The following is a 15,434-nucleotide window of genomic DNA, read 5'->3' as shown; positions in this document are numbered from 1 at the left end:
TGCAAGAAGACTAAAACCACCCTGAATGTCCACCAAAAAGCTCCTAAATAAACTATTGTTTACCTAAATGGTGGAAGGCCATTCGGCCGTTAAAAAAGATGAGGCAGAGCATTAATGCACCGACTTGGACAACCTCCAAGACATATTGAAAGGAAAAGGCAATGGGTATACGAGGTTCCTATTTGTGTTAAAAAATTTTTTTCATTAAATTTAAACCCAACTATCCACAAAAAGAAAAAAGTATAAGTATTTCCTAAACATGCCTAGAACATCCCTGGAAGGTTCCAGGAAAAACAGAACAGTGGCCACCCCTGGGGATGCGGGGAGGAAGGGAGGTTTTCTACCGTTTTCCAGCCTGCACGCTTCTGAGTGTAAGCTCTTACCTCCCGCCTCTGTAAGACCTCAAGCTCACGAGACTGGCTCTGGGTCACCGTTCGAGCCCCCACGCCGCTTTACGACGTGTCTGGTGTGTCCCGTGCACAAAGTCCACGGCACGGAGTCCTCGCCAGCCGGTGGCAGGTCCCCACCACCCTCGCGTTCGAGGAGACTGTGGCTGGGCGGCGGCGGTGGTCCGCCCCAAGCCACCCGGCAGGTGGGAGGTGGGGCCGGACCTTCCCGCTCTCCCCACACCCCCCCGTGGCCTGCCCAAAGCGGGGGTCCACGGAGAGCGGCGGCCCCACTCGGCTGGGCAGCCAGGCCTCCTCTCCCGCCTCCGGACGCTTGCTCGATTTCTTTCTTGCAAGAGTGAGAGCGAGGCGTCGTCAGGCTGCTCCCCGCACCTCGCGAACACCGGGAGCAGCAGGGAAAGACGCTCTGCCTCCGGGAAGAGACCCAGACCTACGCGCAAGAACGAGCCCGTTCACTCGCGCCCGCCAAACCACCACCGCGCGACGCCCTGCGTCCACCCCGCGCGACGCCCTGCGTCCACCCCGCGCTCCGGAAGTGACGCACAGGAGCCGGTCCCCGCCCACTGGCTTCCGGATACGCGTCTGAGCTCGCGCGTGCGCGGGAGGGGCCAGCTTTGGGGTTCCGCACGGGCCTCTGCACGAGGTGGCAGCGAAATGGAGGCCTTGGCTTCCACCGCGCCGTCCAGCTCAACCGCCACCTCAGCTGCGACTCCAGCGACTCCGGCCGTGCTGGAGCAACTGGACAAAGAACAGGTGAGTGGCCCCTGGGGAGGGTGGTTCGGAAGCGGGGTGGCCGTGGCCTTGTGAGGCGCGGGGTGCCGGGCGTGGGCTCCGCGCCTCCCTGGACGTCCCCGGGGCTCGGGGAGGCCGCTCGCTGGTCGTGCGCTCAGCCTGCCCGCTCGTTCGTACGCGCAGGTGGGCGCCCGCCTCGCCCCGTGCTGCGGACTGGCTCTCTTGAGTCGGATTGCAGGTATAACTTGGGGTTCTGGGGTGAGATCCACCCAGCTCTGCTTCCGTACCGTGTGATTTTAGCCAAGTCGCTTGATTTTGCAAGCCTCGTATCTTAAGGGCTTTGCTGCCCTGTGCTCTCCAGGATCAGAGGAGGTAATGCACGCAGCGCGCTGTAGCCGGGGGCCTGGCACGTAGTAGGCGCTCAGTAAATGCTAGTTGCAGTGTGTATTGCTCTTTTACTGAGATTGCTGCGTTCATCATTGAGGATAGGGGAAGCGTGTTCCATCTGGCACCGTGTCTTATGTAGAAGAGGCGCTTTTCTGTATTCATGTGCTAGAAGCGGATACTTAGGCGGTTTCTGATGGACATTCCTCCGAGTACAAATTGCAGGATCCTAATAGATACGGTTGTGGAGGTTGCCTATTAAAATTTGAGCAGAAAAAGAAAAAGGTGTGGGGAGGGGGCAAATGCTAAATTAGACTGAGATTTAATTTATTTGTGTATCTCCACTTTGCAGATTAAAAAGGCAGTGGACGCTCTGTTGGCACATTCCAAGTCCAGGAAAAACGCGAATGGATTGCTTTTGAATGAGAATGAAAATTTCTTTTTAATGGTGGTATTATGGAAAATTCCAAGTAAAGAACTGAGGGTCAAATTGTAAGTTCTGATTTTCTGCATTTGCTGTTTTTATCTGCTTGGTTGTTCTTTGTAACTTTAACAATGGCAACTTAGTTTCTGATGGAGACTTTGCAAACTCAAAATAAAAATCTGAGCTGAAATAAAAAATTGTCCCGTTAAAAACTGTAGGAATTCAGTTGTGCTTAGATTTTCTAGAAGTTTCACCAGTTTTCTGGGGGCTTGGTGGACAACTGACCCAAGCAGTTCTATTGAAACCAAAACCTGGTTTTTGAGAGAACCAAGGTAGAATAAATTGAACAGCTTTTGTATTTTTGTATAGAATCTGTTGTCTTTCCATGTCGAGCTGTTTCCAGGCTAAAACTCCTGAGGCCCTAGACTTGCTCCTTTATACAGAGACTTGAAAACTTGGCAGTGAACTCCTTATGGAAGAGAAAATCTGAGGCAATTACACATCCTTACTGCTAGGAGTTGTAGGTCAGAGATGCCCTCTTTGTAGAGTTGCCAGTTTAGCAAATAAAAATACGAGAAGTTTTTTAGTGTAAGTAGGTTCCTTGTAATATGTGAGACATATTTATACTAAAAAAAATGTTTCAAATTTAACTAGGTATTCTATACTCTATCTGGCAACACTGCTTCTCTGTGGAGTCCCTTGTTTCCTAAGTGTCAAAAAGCCAGCTCTGCTAAAGAAAGCAGCATGTGGGATAGCTGTTTCTGTTTTCCCCCATAAAGGGGGAAGAAGGGGTGAAAATGGTTACAAGTTGGCAAGACCCTTTTGACCCTCAGACTCTCTCTTAACCAATCTTCACAAACCTGCCCCAGCCTGGTTGCCTTAGTTACTGCTTTATGTATCCTGCACACATCCTTGATTCCACATCTTGGCTCACACAGCTTCTCCCTTCTGGAAAGCCCTCTCACTTTCTCCAGGATGTTCTCCCAACTACTCACCTCATGGTGATTTTTACCACTTACCAGCTTGGCAGCACTTAAACCTTCTCATTTGGCAAGTCATGCTCCTGTATGTTGTTTGCTGTCCTTAAACTAAGGAGGTGTTTCCTCAGAACGTGTAGGCCTAGGAAATGAGTTAAACCTTTTTTTCTTTTTAAGACTCAACATAGTAATCAGTGCATGTTTGCTGGTCCTGCTGGTTTGCTCCGTGTTTTCTGTTTCAGCTCTTCAGAGTTACGTTGTTTATGGAGTCCAGAGTTTCCTGCTAGGTAAAGTTCTGAACCAGCGATGGAACTAGATTAATGGAGCACATTGTAGTATACATGCTTATGTAGCAACATATAAAGTAATAATAATTACATATGCACTATTCTGGGTGTCTTTGATTATATTTTAACTCTTGTTATATCCCAAATATTATTGTTATTTTGGCCTGTGGATAGTTTTGGTGATTTACTTGAATCTTAAATCTCTTCTCTATACTATTGAAAACTAGATATATTTTTAAATGTTCTCAATAGAGTATTTGCTTAAATAGCATGAATGAAGTTTATTGAAATGACAGTGAATTTGTTGTGTCTTCTGGATGTAAACATACATTTTGTCTGTTATAATGGTTTATTTCTTGGTTTCTTCTCATGTATTTTGCAGGGCCTTGCCTCATGGTATTCGATCAGATTTAGCAGATATCTGTTTATTTACCAAGGACGAACCCAATGTAACTCCTGAAAAGACAGAACGTTTTTATAAGAAGCTTTTGAACAAGCATGGAATTAAAACCATTTCTCAGGTAGGGAGCAGGTTAATATTTTTGAGAGAGTTAAAAGATTGGATTCAGTTGAAGTGATAAGTAATACATTCTTATATTACCTAATATTTCTCTCCTGGGAATTTAATTTTCTCTTTTTAATTTAATTCTCATTGGCTTTAGGTAGGGCATATTTCATCTTCCCCATGATGGATGAGCTCTTGAGGTTTGTTAACCTAAAAGATCAATGTGTACATCAGTTAACTTATATCTTGAAGGTTTTATAAAAGGTTGCTCCATTAGGTCCTTCCTCTGAACTTCCAGAGCATCCTGCATTTGCCTCTGGCTTAGCACTTCTCACCTTGTTTTGTAGTTGTTGGTGTCGTTTTTTGTTTAGCTGAGGTCTCAACGCATTTGCCTCTGTGTCCCAGCATTTAGCCTAGTCCCTGGCACGTTACAGGTACTCACATGGCTCCGGGACATTTAAAAATACACATGCACATTGTTGCCAAAGTATTTCTTCTTTTTGTTTGTTCAGTTTCTTAACTTTTTTTTGTTTTTACTCTTTCTTATGTTTTCTAGATTATCCCCTTCCGCACTTTAAAAAAGGAATATAAGGCCTATGAAGCCAAGCTCCGCCTCTTGGGCAGTTTTGACCTCTTCCTTACTGATGCGAGAATCAGGCGGCTTCTACCCTCCCACCTCGGCAGACATTTCTATAACAGGAAGAAGTGAGTTTCTTAGCAACGACTGGACTTCAGCAGCGTCACGTTTATAGGTGTATATGCATCGTGCACTAAGTGCCTGTGTGTTGTTACAGAGTTCCGATACCTGTAAACCTTCTGGCCAAGAATTTATCCAGAGAGATCAATGAATCTATAGGTGGAACTGTCCTGAACATCTCGAAAAGTGGTTCTTGCAGGTAGGTAAAAGGCATTGTGTGCCTGTGTTTAATCTTATATTTAATAATGATTATATAAACTTCATTTTCACAAGATAGTGCTAATAAAACTAGATCCTTCTGTTAAAACTAAAATCCATTCCTTAGAAATATTCAGTTCTCTAGAACGGTACTGTCCCATAGAACTTTCCACAGTGATGGAAATGGTCTATATCTGTTCTGTTTCCTACAGCAGTTATTTGCCATGTGTAGCTGTTGAGCATTTGAAGTGTGGCTCCTGTGGCTGAGGAACTGAATTTCTAATTTTACTTGATTTTAATTAATTTAAATTTAAATAGGCAAACGTGGCTAGTGGCTAATGTTTACCGCATTGCACAGGGCATCTCTAGATATTAAGGAAAGCAAGGAGAATAAGATGAATGCTTAGAGAACATTTTCTAGCATTTCATTTTGACTAACATCCTGTTATCTTTTAAAGTGAAGATCCCAAAACCTCAGTCTTGGTTTACTTATTAAATGAATTCAGCGTCCATCTTGTCTCATCATCCTGTCTGGTGTCTTTATGTTGTCACATTGATTGTGTCTCACACAGGACAGTGAGCTATTGGAGCCCCCACACCTGGTCTTAGGGACCAGAAAAGACCTTGTAGGGCAGTGATTGCTTCCTAGCTTCCAGGGGGATAGAATGCAGCCCAGCTTGTTTTATTAGGCTGAGGGGCGGGTTAAGTTTGAATGCTTGGCAGTTTAGGCGGGAGAGGGGTGGTTGTAAACATATTCAAAATCATGTTATAAAATACTTAATCCGATGACTAGGATGGACAGCTGCCAGTAGGGCAGAGCTATAGGGTACAGCCCTTCCTCCCATAGATACCCTTAGGAGCCCGTGTGTACCCAGTGCTCACACACACCGTAAAACAGGACCACCAAGATGTCTTGACTCTGCCCACCAGGGAGGCCAGCCCTCAGCAGAGTGTCTCCAGGTAGGACTGAACAGGGTATGGCTGGCAAGACAGGTGGGTTCTGGTTTTGCCTTCTGCCTGCAGGTGGGAGACTCTGAATTGGGTATAATTAAGCAGCTGAGAAGAGCTGGCGGTCAGACCTGGAGCTCGCACTCTTTGCTTATAGGCTGACATCAAAGTAGTGGCTCATGGGAAGCAGTTAGCTAGGTCAGAGGCCTGGTTCATGGGATCGGTGAGCAGCTGGGAGAAGGAGATGGCACCATGAAGGCAGATAAAGGAGTAGCAGTCTCCTGCTTCTGGGGTTTTTCCAAGCCCAAACCTACAGTTGAAGGAAAATTGTGGAACTAATAAAACACAATACAAAACCTAAACCGTTCCTCCATCTCCTGTCCTGCCTTTTTGCAGAGCAATGGTTTTCTATCTTCCTCACCCTCCTGCCCCCCTAATTCTTGCCATCTTTCTGTCTGGGAAGCCAAGGGTGTGCTTGCCGGTAGGTGGCAGTGGGCACACAGAGTGGGCAGAGCCCCCTGTCTTTGACTGGAGGGAGATGGGAGCACCAGCCCCTGTCGCATCCTCATTCTGCAGACACCCAATGAACAGCGAGTTGCCTTTTGGCTCCCATGGTGGGGAGGATGGGAGCCAGCAGGGACAGGCGGACCCCGTGGCTGAGTGATGGGCGCTTCTGGGCTTCCCCCTGGCTTATGTCTGTGCTCAGCGTCCACTGAAGGGATGGTCCTGCTCTTGGCCAGAAGACGCTGTTCCTTGAGCAATGAGCATGTTTATTTTAGAGGTGGCAGCTGGGTCAGGGCACTGGAACTAAAAAGCAGACAAACCTCCTGGGGGTAGTTCCTTTCAGAACAGCCACTCCTGGGGTAATTGCCCTCAGAAAAGCTAGAGGGCCAACTCAGTGATCTGTATTTTCTAGACTGAAGGTAAAATGCCGCCTGGCCCTGCCCACTGACCCTCCCAGCCTTACGCATAAGGTGGCAGCTCCTCAGTCGCCTCTTCATGGTATGACATATTTCAGGAGGAGGACATTTCTAGAACAAGAAAGATGATAATCTTCCTTTCAAATATATTTAGAAACTAAAGATTTAATGTTTCTACCTTAAAAAAAATTTTAGGCTTGTGTACTGATACCTTTCACATATCTGCCTGTGCTTTCTTTTGAAAAACAAATTATTTTTTACAGTCTTTTTGTCTAAAACTTGATTAAATTTCAGTACTATACGCATCGGTCACACTGGAATGCAGGTTCAGCACATCATGGAGAACGTTGTTGCTGTCGCGAAACGGCTTTCACAGAAATTGCCCGAGGTATAGTCTTGCAGATGCATCAATTGAGTGTTCATTTAAAAGAAACAGAACGTGTAGAGATTATATTGCTCCTTTCTTTGTTTCAGAAGTGGGAGAGTGTGAAACTCTTGTACGTGAAAACTGAGAAATCGGTCGCCCTTCCCATCTTCTCTTCGTTTGTCAGCAGTCAAGATGACGCCAAAGGAGTACGCACTCCTAGTCAGAAGAAAAAAGTTAGTAGAGTTTTAAATACTGAGTAGGCTTAATCAAGGATGGCAACTTGGCCCCAAGAAGAGAGAACAAGGTGGCCATTCCTGCCTGCGTTTCAGTGTTTGCCCAGAGCTGGTGCTTCTGGTTCACCCCCATCCCACATAGGAGATGGGTTAATGCTGGCGTAACTTGAGCACACTGAGATGTCGGTGTCTAGTATTTATTGATGTTAGGTAGTTTAATGTTTAATTTCTCTTAAAAGGGCTAATTAGGTTTAGGAGAGGTCTGTGCAGTGGCAAGAGGAGCTGAGAGAGAGGAAAACCAGAATCTAGTTTATGAAGTAGTTTGTTACTTATGGGCAGAATTTAAGGCTGTATTAGGCTAACAGATGCCTCTTGGTTTTGGTTTGTAGGTTTTCAGGGCTACTGGTGTTATGGCAAAAGAAGCCAGAATGAGAGGAATTCAAATTTTTTGCTGTTGTTTGGACCAATCTCCTAGTTTATTAATTCTTTCTTCAGCCATGTTAATTATGTCCAATGAGTTTTTAAATTTGGTCTTTTTATTTTTTAATTCTTAGACATTCCCTGCTTTGTCCTTTTTCAAATTGGCTTTACTTTTTTTGGTTTCCTGTTATCTATAATCTTCCAGTTCGTCTTATTTCTTGGAACATGTTGAGCGTAGTTGTTGCCTAGTTGTCTGATAGCTCACATAGGAGACGTCTTGGTGGTGCAGCCAGTTGCCTCTTCCTGCTGGCTCCTTATGTACGTGGTTATCGTTGACTGTGTGATGGTCGTTGCATTTGGAAAAGTATTTGTAGAAATAATTTGAGGTGTCAGGTGAAGACCCTTTCTCTGGAGGATTTGCATTTACGTTGGCCAGACACTTGGGGGCACTCTCTGCCTGGGACCACCTGAGAGCACTTTCAAGGCTTTCAGGTTCCCTGAGTGACTCACACCCAGCCTTGGCAATGTCCTCACAGCTCCCCTCCAGTTCATCTTGACCCCGAGGGTGTAACTCATCAGAGTCCCAGCTTACTGGAGGGGGTTTCCTCTTGGAATCCCTGCCCGGTGTGGACTGTGCACACGTGGATTTGATTTCTCGCCATTCCCCTCCTGCCCCCAGTCCCACATGACTGGAAGCAAAAGTTAGGGATCAGTATGTACACTTGGGGCAAAAATGGCTTCTGGGCTCAACCTACCCCATTGGGTCCTTGTTTTGAATTTCTTAGAGTTTGCTCAGTTCATCAGTGCTTATGAAAAAAAATTGTTTTTTTACTATTTTACCCCACTTTTTTACTTGTTTTCATTGAGAGGATGACCCAAGATAAAACAGACTGCTGTTAGGGGCCAGCCCAGTGGCATAGTGGTTAAGTTCATGTGCTCCACTTCGGCGGCCTGGGATTCGTGGGTTCAGATCCTGGGCGTGGATGTACACACCCCCCATCAAGCCTTGCTGTGGCGGCCTCCCACATACAGAATAGAGGAAGATGGGCACAGATGTTAGGTCAAGCAAAAAGAGTAAGATTGGCAACAGACGTTAGCTCAGGGCCAATCCTCCTCACCAAAAGAGAGAAAAAGACTGCGTTTATTGGAAGCAGGAAGGCAGAATTTTATGCCGTTTATCAGCTGATTCAGTTGATTTTGTGACAATTTTGGAATTGCTAGTTAAAATGGAATTTGGATGCTTTTATAGATGTTATTTAACAGTACTCTGTGGTAAAGATAATGGACCTCTAGCTATGTAAACTTTTGACTGTTTTAACTCCAACTACAATCTGAGGTAGGAAAAAAAAGTCAGTTTTTTTGTGGGGGGGGCAGTGTAACAGCTTATTGAGGTATAATTCACATCACATACTGTATACAGTTTAGGATAATTGTTAACTCACCTATAAATGAGACTGACTTTCATAAAATCTGCGACTGCATTCTTCAGATACCCGGATTCTGAATACCAGTACAGAATTGACCACATAAAATGCATCTTTGGCTATGACTCACAGACAAAGTGGAGTTGGGGTTCAGATGCTGGCATCGGGGTTTGTTTGCTCAGAGCTTGTACAGGTCAAGGCCCTTTCAAGGAGCTTACGAATCCCCAGAACTACAAGTGCTAAGTCTGTGCCATTTATTTACCAACAAAAGGATCCTCTACTAAATTTAGGCTTGATTTTTTTTTGTAGGAAGCAAAGAAAAAACAAAGACAAAAAGAATATCTCGACAAACGAAGGGAGAACAAAAGAAAGAAGAGGCTCTTAAAATTGGCGGAAAAAAAGGCTAAACCTGCCCCAGCTGCAAGGCAGGCGGCCCCTACGACCAATGGTGCTCCAGCGAAGGGCCCCGCACCCTGGAAGGCAGGGACCCCAGCACGCAAGAAGAAACAGACCAGCGGAGGAAAAGCCCAAGTTAAAGTGCAAGACGAATCCGAGGAGGAAATCCCAGTGTTGGTACCTCTGGGGGAAACTCCAGCGAAAGAAAACGTGGAGGTATTTTTATTAATGTTTGATATTCGTAGTAGACTGATTCAGTGGCCCTGGGTGTCAGGCAGGTACTCCTGAGTGACGAATGTAAGAAGCGTTACACAGATGGGCAACATTGTTTGTAGAAATCTATTTCAGGTGAAACCTGTTCTACCAAAGATTTTGAAGTAACAGATGAAGAATCCTGGAGAAAACCTCAAGAACCCTGGAGATACTTACCATGACTCCCTTTACCCTTCTTTTAAATATCGGAGTGACGTATAGTAAACACAACCTCTTATGTACTTTGCAATCGAGGGGGACTTGACCATATTAATAATTCTAAGAAACACCGCCTGTGGTTTTAGAAAGCAGGCCAGGGCGGGCATTTGGACAGTGGTTCGGTGTCTGAAGGTGAGTCCTGGACCACCGTATACTTAGTCGTAGGAAACTTACTAGGGAAACTTGGAGACTAGATCCTGCCTTTCAAACCTTTGAAACTTTCAGACACCCGCCCCCCATGGTCCTTAACAGAAATCTGACTTCATGGGTTTCAGAGGGGATCATTTAAAAGAACTGCGTTTTTTATTTTTTGGTTCTTTGATAATGTTTTTCCTCGTACACATAGTATCCATCCAACTATTGGAGGCAGAGCTCTTGAAAATAAGGGGGGAAGTAGGTCCCTAAAAGACTAACAGGCGGCCCTCACCAGGCGGGCGGAGAAGACTCGTGGTACCTCTGGGCACAGCCTGCACCAGGTGTCCCAAGGCTGTTACTGCACTTGACCTATTGTGTTTCGTCCTAATGGTGAGCCTTAAAATCTTCAACGGTATTAAAATTTTCATCTACTAGTGAAAGTATTCCTTTTAAAGTGCCCCCAAAGTGCTGCTGAGTTTTTTAATATACTTGAAATTAACGTAAGTGATCAGTATGTTACCTGTAAGCGGTATAATTATTTTTTTTTTTTTTTTTTTTTTTTAAAGATTTTATTTATTCAGTTTTTCCCCCCAAAGCCCCAGTAGATAGTTGTATGTCATAGGTTCACATCCTTCTAGTTGCTGTACGTGGGACTCGGCCTCACGTTGGACGGAGAAGTGGTGCCTCGGGGCGCTCCCGGGATCCGAACCCGGGCTGCCAGCATCAGAGCGCGCACACTTAACCGCTAAGCCACGGAGCCGGCCCTGGTATAATTATTTTTAAAGAAAGGAAGCTGTTATATTTTGTTGTAATGGGACTGGCCATCATGTGTTGGAAATGAAAGAGTGGAGAGCATGGCTGACTGGGTACTGTCTCAGGAGCTGTAGAAACGTTCATGCCCTTTGAACCCATCTGGGAAACATGATCAGGGTAATACTATACAAAAGTTTCATCGTTGTTCACTGTAGAAGCAAAAAAGAAAATGTTGTGTACCCTTGTGGTAGTTTTTATAAAGTTATTTGAAGTAATGTTTAGTAAGAGTTTGTAGTGCTTAGGAAATACAGATGAAATAATTGGGAAAGGGGCATAATGCTTGGCTTTAAAATACATGCATACTCATGGGGGAAGTTCATAAATAATAGTTCATACTGTGTGGTCAAGTTATTAGGGAGTTTTATTTTTTATATTTTTGATGTTTCTCAAATTTTCCATAATCTTTTGGTTTATATTTACTCAAAGTTTTGTTTTGTTGGTTGTTTTTGGTCTATATAACCTACTTCTGTATGGGGACAGAGTCCGTTGCTAGAATGTTGTCCTTGGATCGTCAGCAGCTGTCATCTTGTGCTTGGAAAATCCCAGATTCCTGGCCTGTGACACTGTCTGCTCGAGGAGCCTCTGAGTCTAACTTTGGGAAATAGGTTTTTCCAACAGTCACGCCAGTTGGTTTTTTTTTTTGTTTTTTTTTTTGTTTTTTTTTTTCCCCCCAAAGCCCCAGTGGATAGTTGTGTGTCGTAGCTGCACATCCTTCTAGTTGCTGTATGTGGGACTCGGCCTCAGGATGAACGGAGAAGTGGTGCCTCAATGCACACCCGGGATCCGAACCCGGGCCACCAGCATCGCAGCACGCGCACTTAACCACCAAGCCACAGGGCCGGCCCACGCCAGTTGGTTTTTACACACACAGTTTGGGGACCCCTGCCCTAACCCATGTGCAGGGCATTGACAACTGAAGGTGAGGAGAGCCAGGATTAGGACAGGTCTCCCTGCTGTGCTCCAGGGGGTGCTTCTGCCGTCCCTACCCTCAACCCCAGGGAAGGATGGTTTCCCTGTGATGGACCAGGGAGAGCGCCAGAGTCCTTGGTACACCATTAACAATGGAATGCCGCTACCTTTCAGAATGGCTGCAAGGCGGGAAGAAAAGCCGTTCCTCATTTCATCAGGCTGAGGTGTACCTTTTGGGGCTTACCTTAATATTGAAAACAATAACTCTTGGATCTACTTGTCAGTTGGGTTTTTTCCCCATGGATTTAACTTTCTTCTCTTTCTTAGATACAAAAATATGCCACAGTAAAGAAGTCTCCAAAAAAGAGTCCTGGCCCCAGCACAGCTCATGGGAAGAAGAGAAAGGCCTTCCCAGCCTTGGAGACCCCGAAAGCTGCAGAGCCCGAGACCCCAGGTAAAGGCCCAGGGAAGAAGCCAAGAATCAAAGAAGAGGTGGAGAAAGAAAGAAACTCTTCATTGGGGAAGAAAGACCCAAGACCGACTCCCAAAAAGCCAGAGGCCAAGTTCTTCACTACTGCTGGTAAATCTGCCAGAAAAGCTGCCCACACCCCCAAACAGTGGCCCAAGAAACCCAGGGTGCCCCAGTCTACCTAGAGTCGGTGACTCCTCCAGAAGGAAGCGGCGGAGGTACTGAAGAGCTTTTTGACTACCGTTGCAGTCTTCTCCAGGAGTGAGGCCTAGACTTAAATATTTTTAAAACCTCCACCAGTAATTCTGATATATGTTCGTGAGTGTAAGAACCAGTAGTTTGAAGTAAATCCGTTTTTTTTTATTCCTCTTCTGTGTATTTACTAATGTAATAGAGGGAAAATACCGTGCTTCTCTGTGGTTGTGTTTTTTATTATTAAAGTGTAACCTTTGCTTCTGAGTGTACTGTGGACACTCCATGTCTTGTTGGTTTTACTTGAATGCCTGTGATGGGACCCTTTTCCTCACACAGACTCCATTACGGTAGTTTGTGCAAATGCTTCCAAAGCTGGTCCGCAGGCCCGTGATGGGCTCGCTGCATGCGAATCAGCCGTGGAACTTTTGAAAAACTCGGGTTTCTTGGCCCTCATGCTGAGATGGTGTATCCTGGTGGGTCTTGGAAAGGGCCCTGCAATCAAAATCAAAATAATTGATTCCAGGGCCCAGGTGCTGGTCAGCCAAGGTTGTAAATCACTGAGTTAGCGTACATTTGGTGAGGGAAATTAACATGGAGTCGTTCATAGAGGCACTGAGTTGAATCCTGCATGCTAACGGAGGAAAATAACGTCTTCCAGAAGCCTTGCCACCTTCCTCCAGATTGCTCCTCACCCCGTATAGACTGACTCTAGGATAGGAGACTTGGGAGCACAGACTGTTAAATTTCGGGTGATCAGCAAATATATCCTGAGCCAGTGACTTCTCAGGTGCTCAGCTTTTCGCTGGATTTGAGTTGGGGTACACATCTCTAGTAGTAAGTGAGTGATGGATTCACCATAGTACAGGAAAGGCCAAAGTCAGGCATCCTTGCAAAGGTCGCGTGACTCAGGAACATCATGACGCATAAAAGCTTTAGATGATTCTCCGGCAAGTCATGGAGTCAAGTCAGCGTCGAGACAGCTTTTGCTTTTTAGCAGCACAAATTAAATTGTAATGTTAACTTTTTAAATCGTGAAAGCCTCTAAAATACAAAATAATTTGTAATTCCACTGTTCTTTTAGGCTTTTAAAAATGAATATACATTTAATGTGTTGTAGGGGTTTAGCTTAATTGATTTGTTTTCCATAAAAACTAGGTTCTGTGGGAAGGTGGTCAGATAGACTTGCTTCGCTTATTCAAAGGTGAAGATTTATGTCTAGTGTTTTGCATAGGGCAAACTCACATACATAATCATATGGTCTGATCTCAACAGAACAGTTTCCTGGGGAAAGCTATATGTTTTTTTAATCCCATCCTCTAGCCAAATAAAGATTTTGCAACAATAAGTGATTCTTTGACCTGTAGCTTAGTCCCTGTTGAATATGGTGCAGATGTTTACCTTCCTATTCTATTGTGCATCTAGTTTCACTCTAATTCTCAATGTTCTCTACTTTGAAAAAAGCAGATTTATCTAAGTTTCTTGAGAAGAATGCTAGTTTTTTGACAATGGAAGCCACAGTTGAGGAACTGGTAATAATTATGAATTGCAGTGAAAAAGTCCAAATCTTGGTGCTAGATTTCCAAGGCTAAGAAGTAGAAAGGACACCTTACCTGGTGGCTGAAAGGGCTGTGAGCCAATAGTGGTCTGCCCAGGGGCCAGAGGAGTACTGGAGATCTATAAGTAAATTACATTCTTTTGTGGGTTAAGAGGTCTAGTATGTGGCTGATGTTTCATTGGAAGTCGGTGCTGGGTTTCTGGATCTATCCTCCATACCATAGAGATTTAATGGACAAAACCAGGTCTGGTGGGAGAAATCTGCAACATTTTTGTTTTGAAGAGATGTTTGAATTTTAGTTAATGTGTTTTTTAGGAACTGTAATGAGCACAAAAAATTTAAAAATTTAAATGCCTTGAATGTATTTAAGACGGTCCAAATGTTTAATAAAGGTCACATTGTATATTGTATTTCATAGCCTCCTTGAGAAGTATTTAAATGACAGTACAAAGAAATTGCTGAGTCATGCAATCTTATCACCAGACCAAAAACTCTTCATCTACTTTCAGTTCATGGGTGTTTATAGCAAAGAAGTTTTTTGTCATTTAATTAAATATTTGAAGGTTCTGCACTACCTACATATTTTTTTCTTAAATTGCTGTTTTTCCTGCCTACAATTAGTGTGTTAATAGTCACAACACCAAGATTCCCAATTAGGACTTGATGAACCATAAGAGGTCCTCATTAATCCTTGCTTCTTAAAGGAATTAATGCATGTGATAAAAGACCACAAATAAAATTTTAGTTACAGTGATCATTTCAGTGTAATGGTCCTGGAGAGAGTAAATGACAAATTATTTAGGTGTGTACATTCAACCCCAGATTTTACGTCTTAGTTCAACACTATCTTGCAAGGATTAACATCTCCTGTTTGTATAACTCAGGGCATTTTCTATACTTGAAGTTATAGGAAATAACCAGAGCATATGTATAATTTTGACTCGCCTAGAAAGATGTCTCTTAGCTTTCCAGAAGACATTAGCTGATAATGTGAATTCGAAACTCAACTTTTCATTATAGATTTCCCTCAAAATCTTCCTTCAGTGTACTCAACCTTACAATGACACAGTCTCAAAAACATCGTTGAACTCAGCCATTGAGCCACCAAGTTACATCAGTTTTCATTTCATTCATTCAGACATCCACATATCCACACATCCTTTAACCATTAAGTTCCTACAAACTACCAAGTACAATACTAGACTTGGGAGACTAAGAGCTTTGAACTTCAAGAGAGTCCTGGTCCAATTAGTGGCATCAGAATTTTGATATGGGGCAGCAGTTTGGCTGGGAGGAGGTGGACCCAGGGCTAGGAAACTTCCCTTGATGTCTGTCAACAACTGTTTTAAACTTAGGTTGTATGTTTTTGGAGGGAAGTGCTAATAGAGATCATGGGAAGGAACTATAAAAAGAAGAACTAGACGTATAGACAGACCAATGGAATAGAATAGAGAGTTCAAAAATAATCCCTTAGATTTATGCTCAACTGATTTTTTTATGAGAGTGGCAAGACAATTCAATGAGAAAAAGTTTTTTCAACTAATGGCTTTGGGACGTCTGGTATCCAT

At 44.1% G+C, this 15,434-nt stretch overlaps 1 protein-coding gene and 1 long non-coding RNA gene across 2 annotated transcripts in view; one reads left to right on the top strand and one right to left on the bottom strand.

The window, feature by feature from the left end:
- The window catches only part of LOC147913563 (uncharacterized), a 43,195-nt gene extending 42,302 nt beyond the window's left edge, over window positions 1-893 (bottom strand). Inside the window, exon 1 of the long non-coding RNA XR_015548515.1 lies at window positions 384-893. This is a non-coding gene — a long non-coding RNA (uncharacterized LOC147913563). The remainder of the gene's footprint in view (window positions 1-383) is intronic.
- A 102-nt stretch (window positions 894-995) lies between these two features.
- RSL1D1 (ribosomal L1 domain containing 1) lies at window positions 996-14,276 on the top strand. The gene is made up of 9 exons (XM_014793435.2): window positions 996-1,160; window positions 1,876-2,015; window positions 3,594-3,732; window positions 4,273-4,421; window positions 4,511-4,612; window positions 6,774-6,867; window positions 6,954-7,079; window positions 9,233-9,535; window positions 11,975-14,276. Exons 1-9 carry the CDS (start codon window positions 1,062-1,064, stop codon window positions 12,299-12,301), a joined length of 1,479 nt encoding a protein of 492 aa, XP_014648921.1. The 5' UTR covers window positions 996-1,061; the 3' UTR covers window positions 12,302-14,276.
- Window positions 14,277-15,434: the final 1,158 nt, after the last annotated feature.

Source organism: Ceratotherium simum, chromosome 26, assembly GCF_057802395.1.
Source record: "Ceratotherium simum simum isolate JZ-2026a chromosome 26, ASM5780239v1, whole genome shotgun sequence".
Taxonomy (NCBI): domain Eukaryota; kingdom Metazoa; phylum Chordata; class Mammalia; order Perissodactyla; family Rhinocerotidae; genus Ceratotherium; species Ceratotherium simum.
This window is presented reverse-complemented; position numbering and strand designations above follow the sequence as displayed.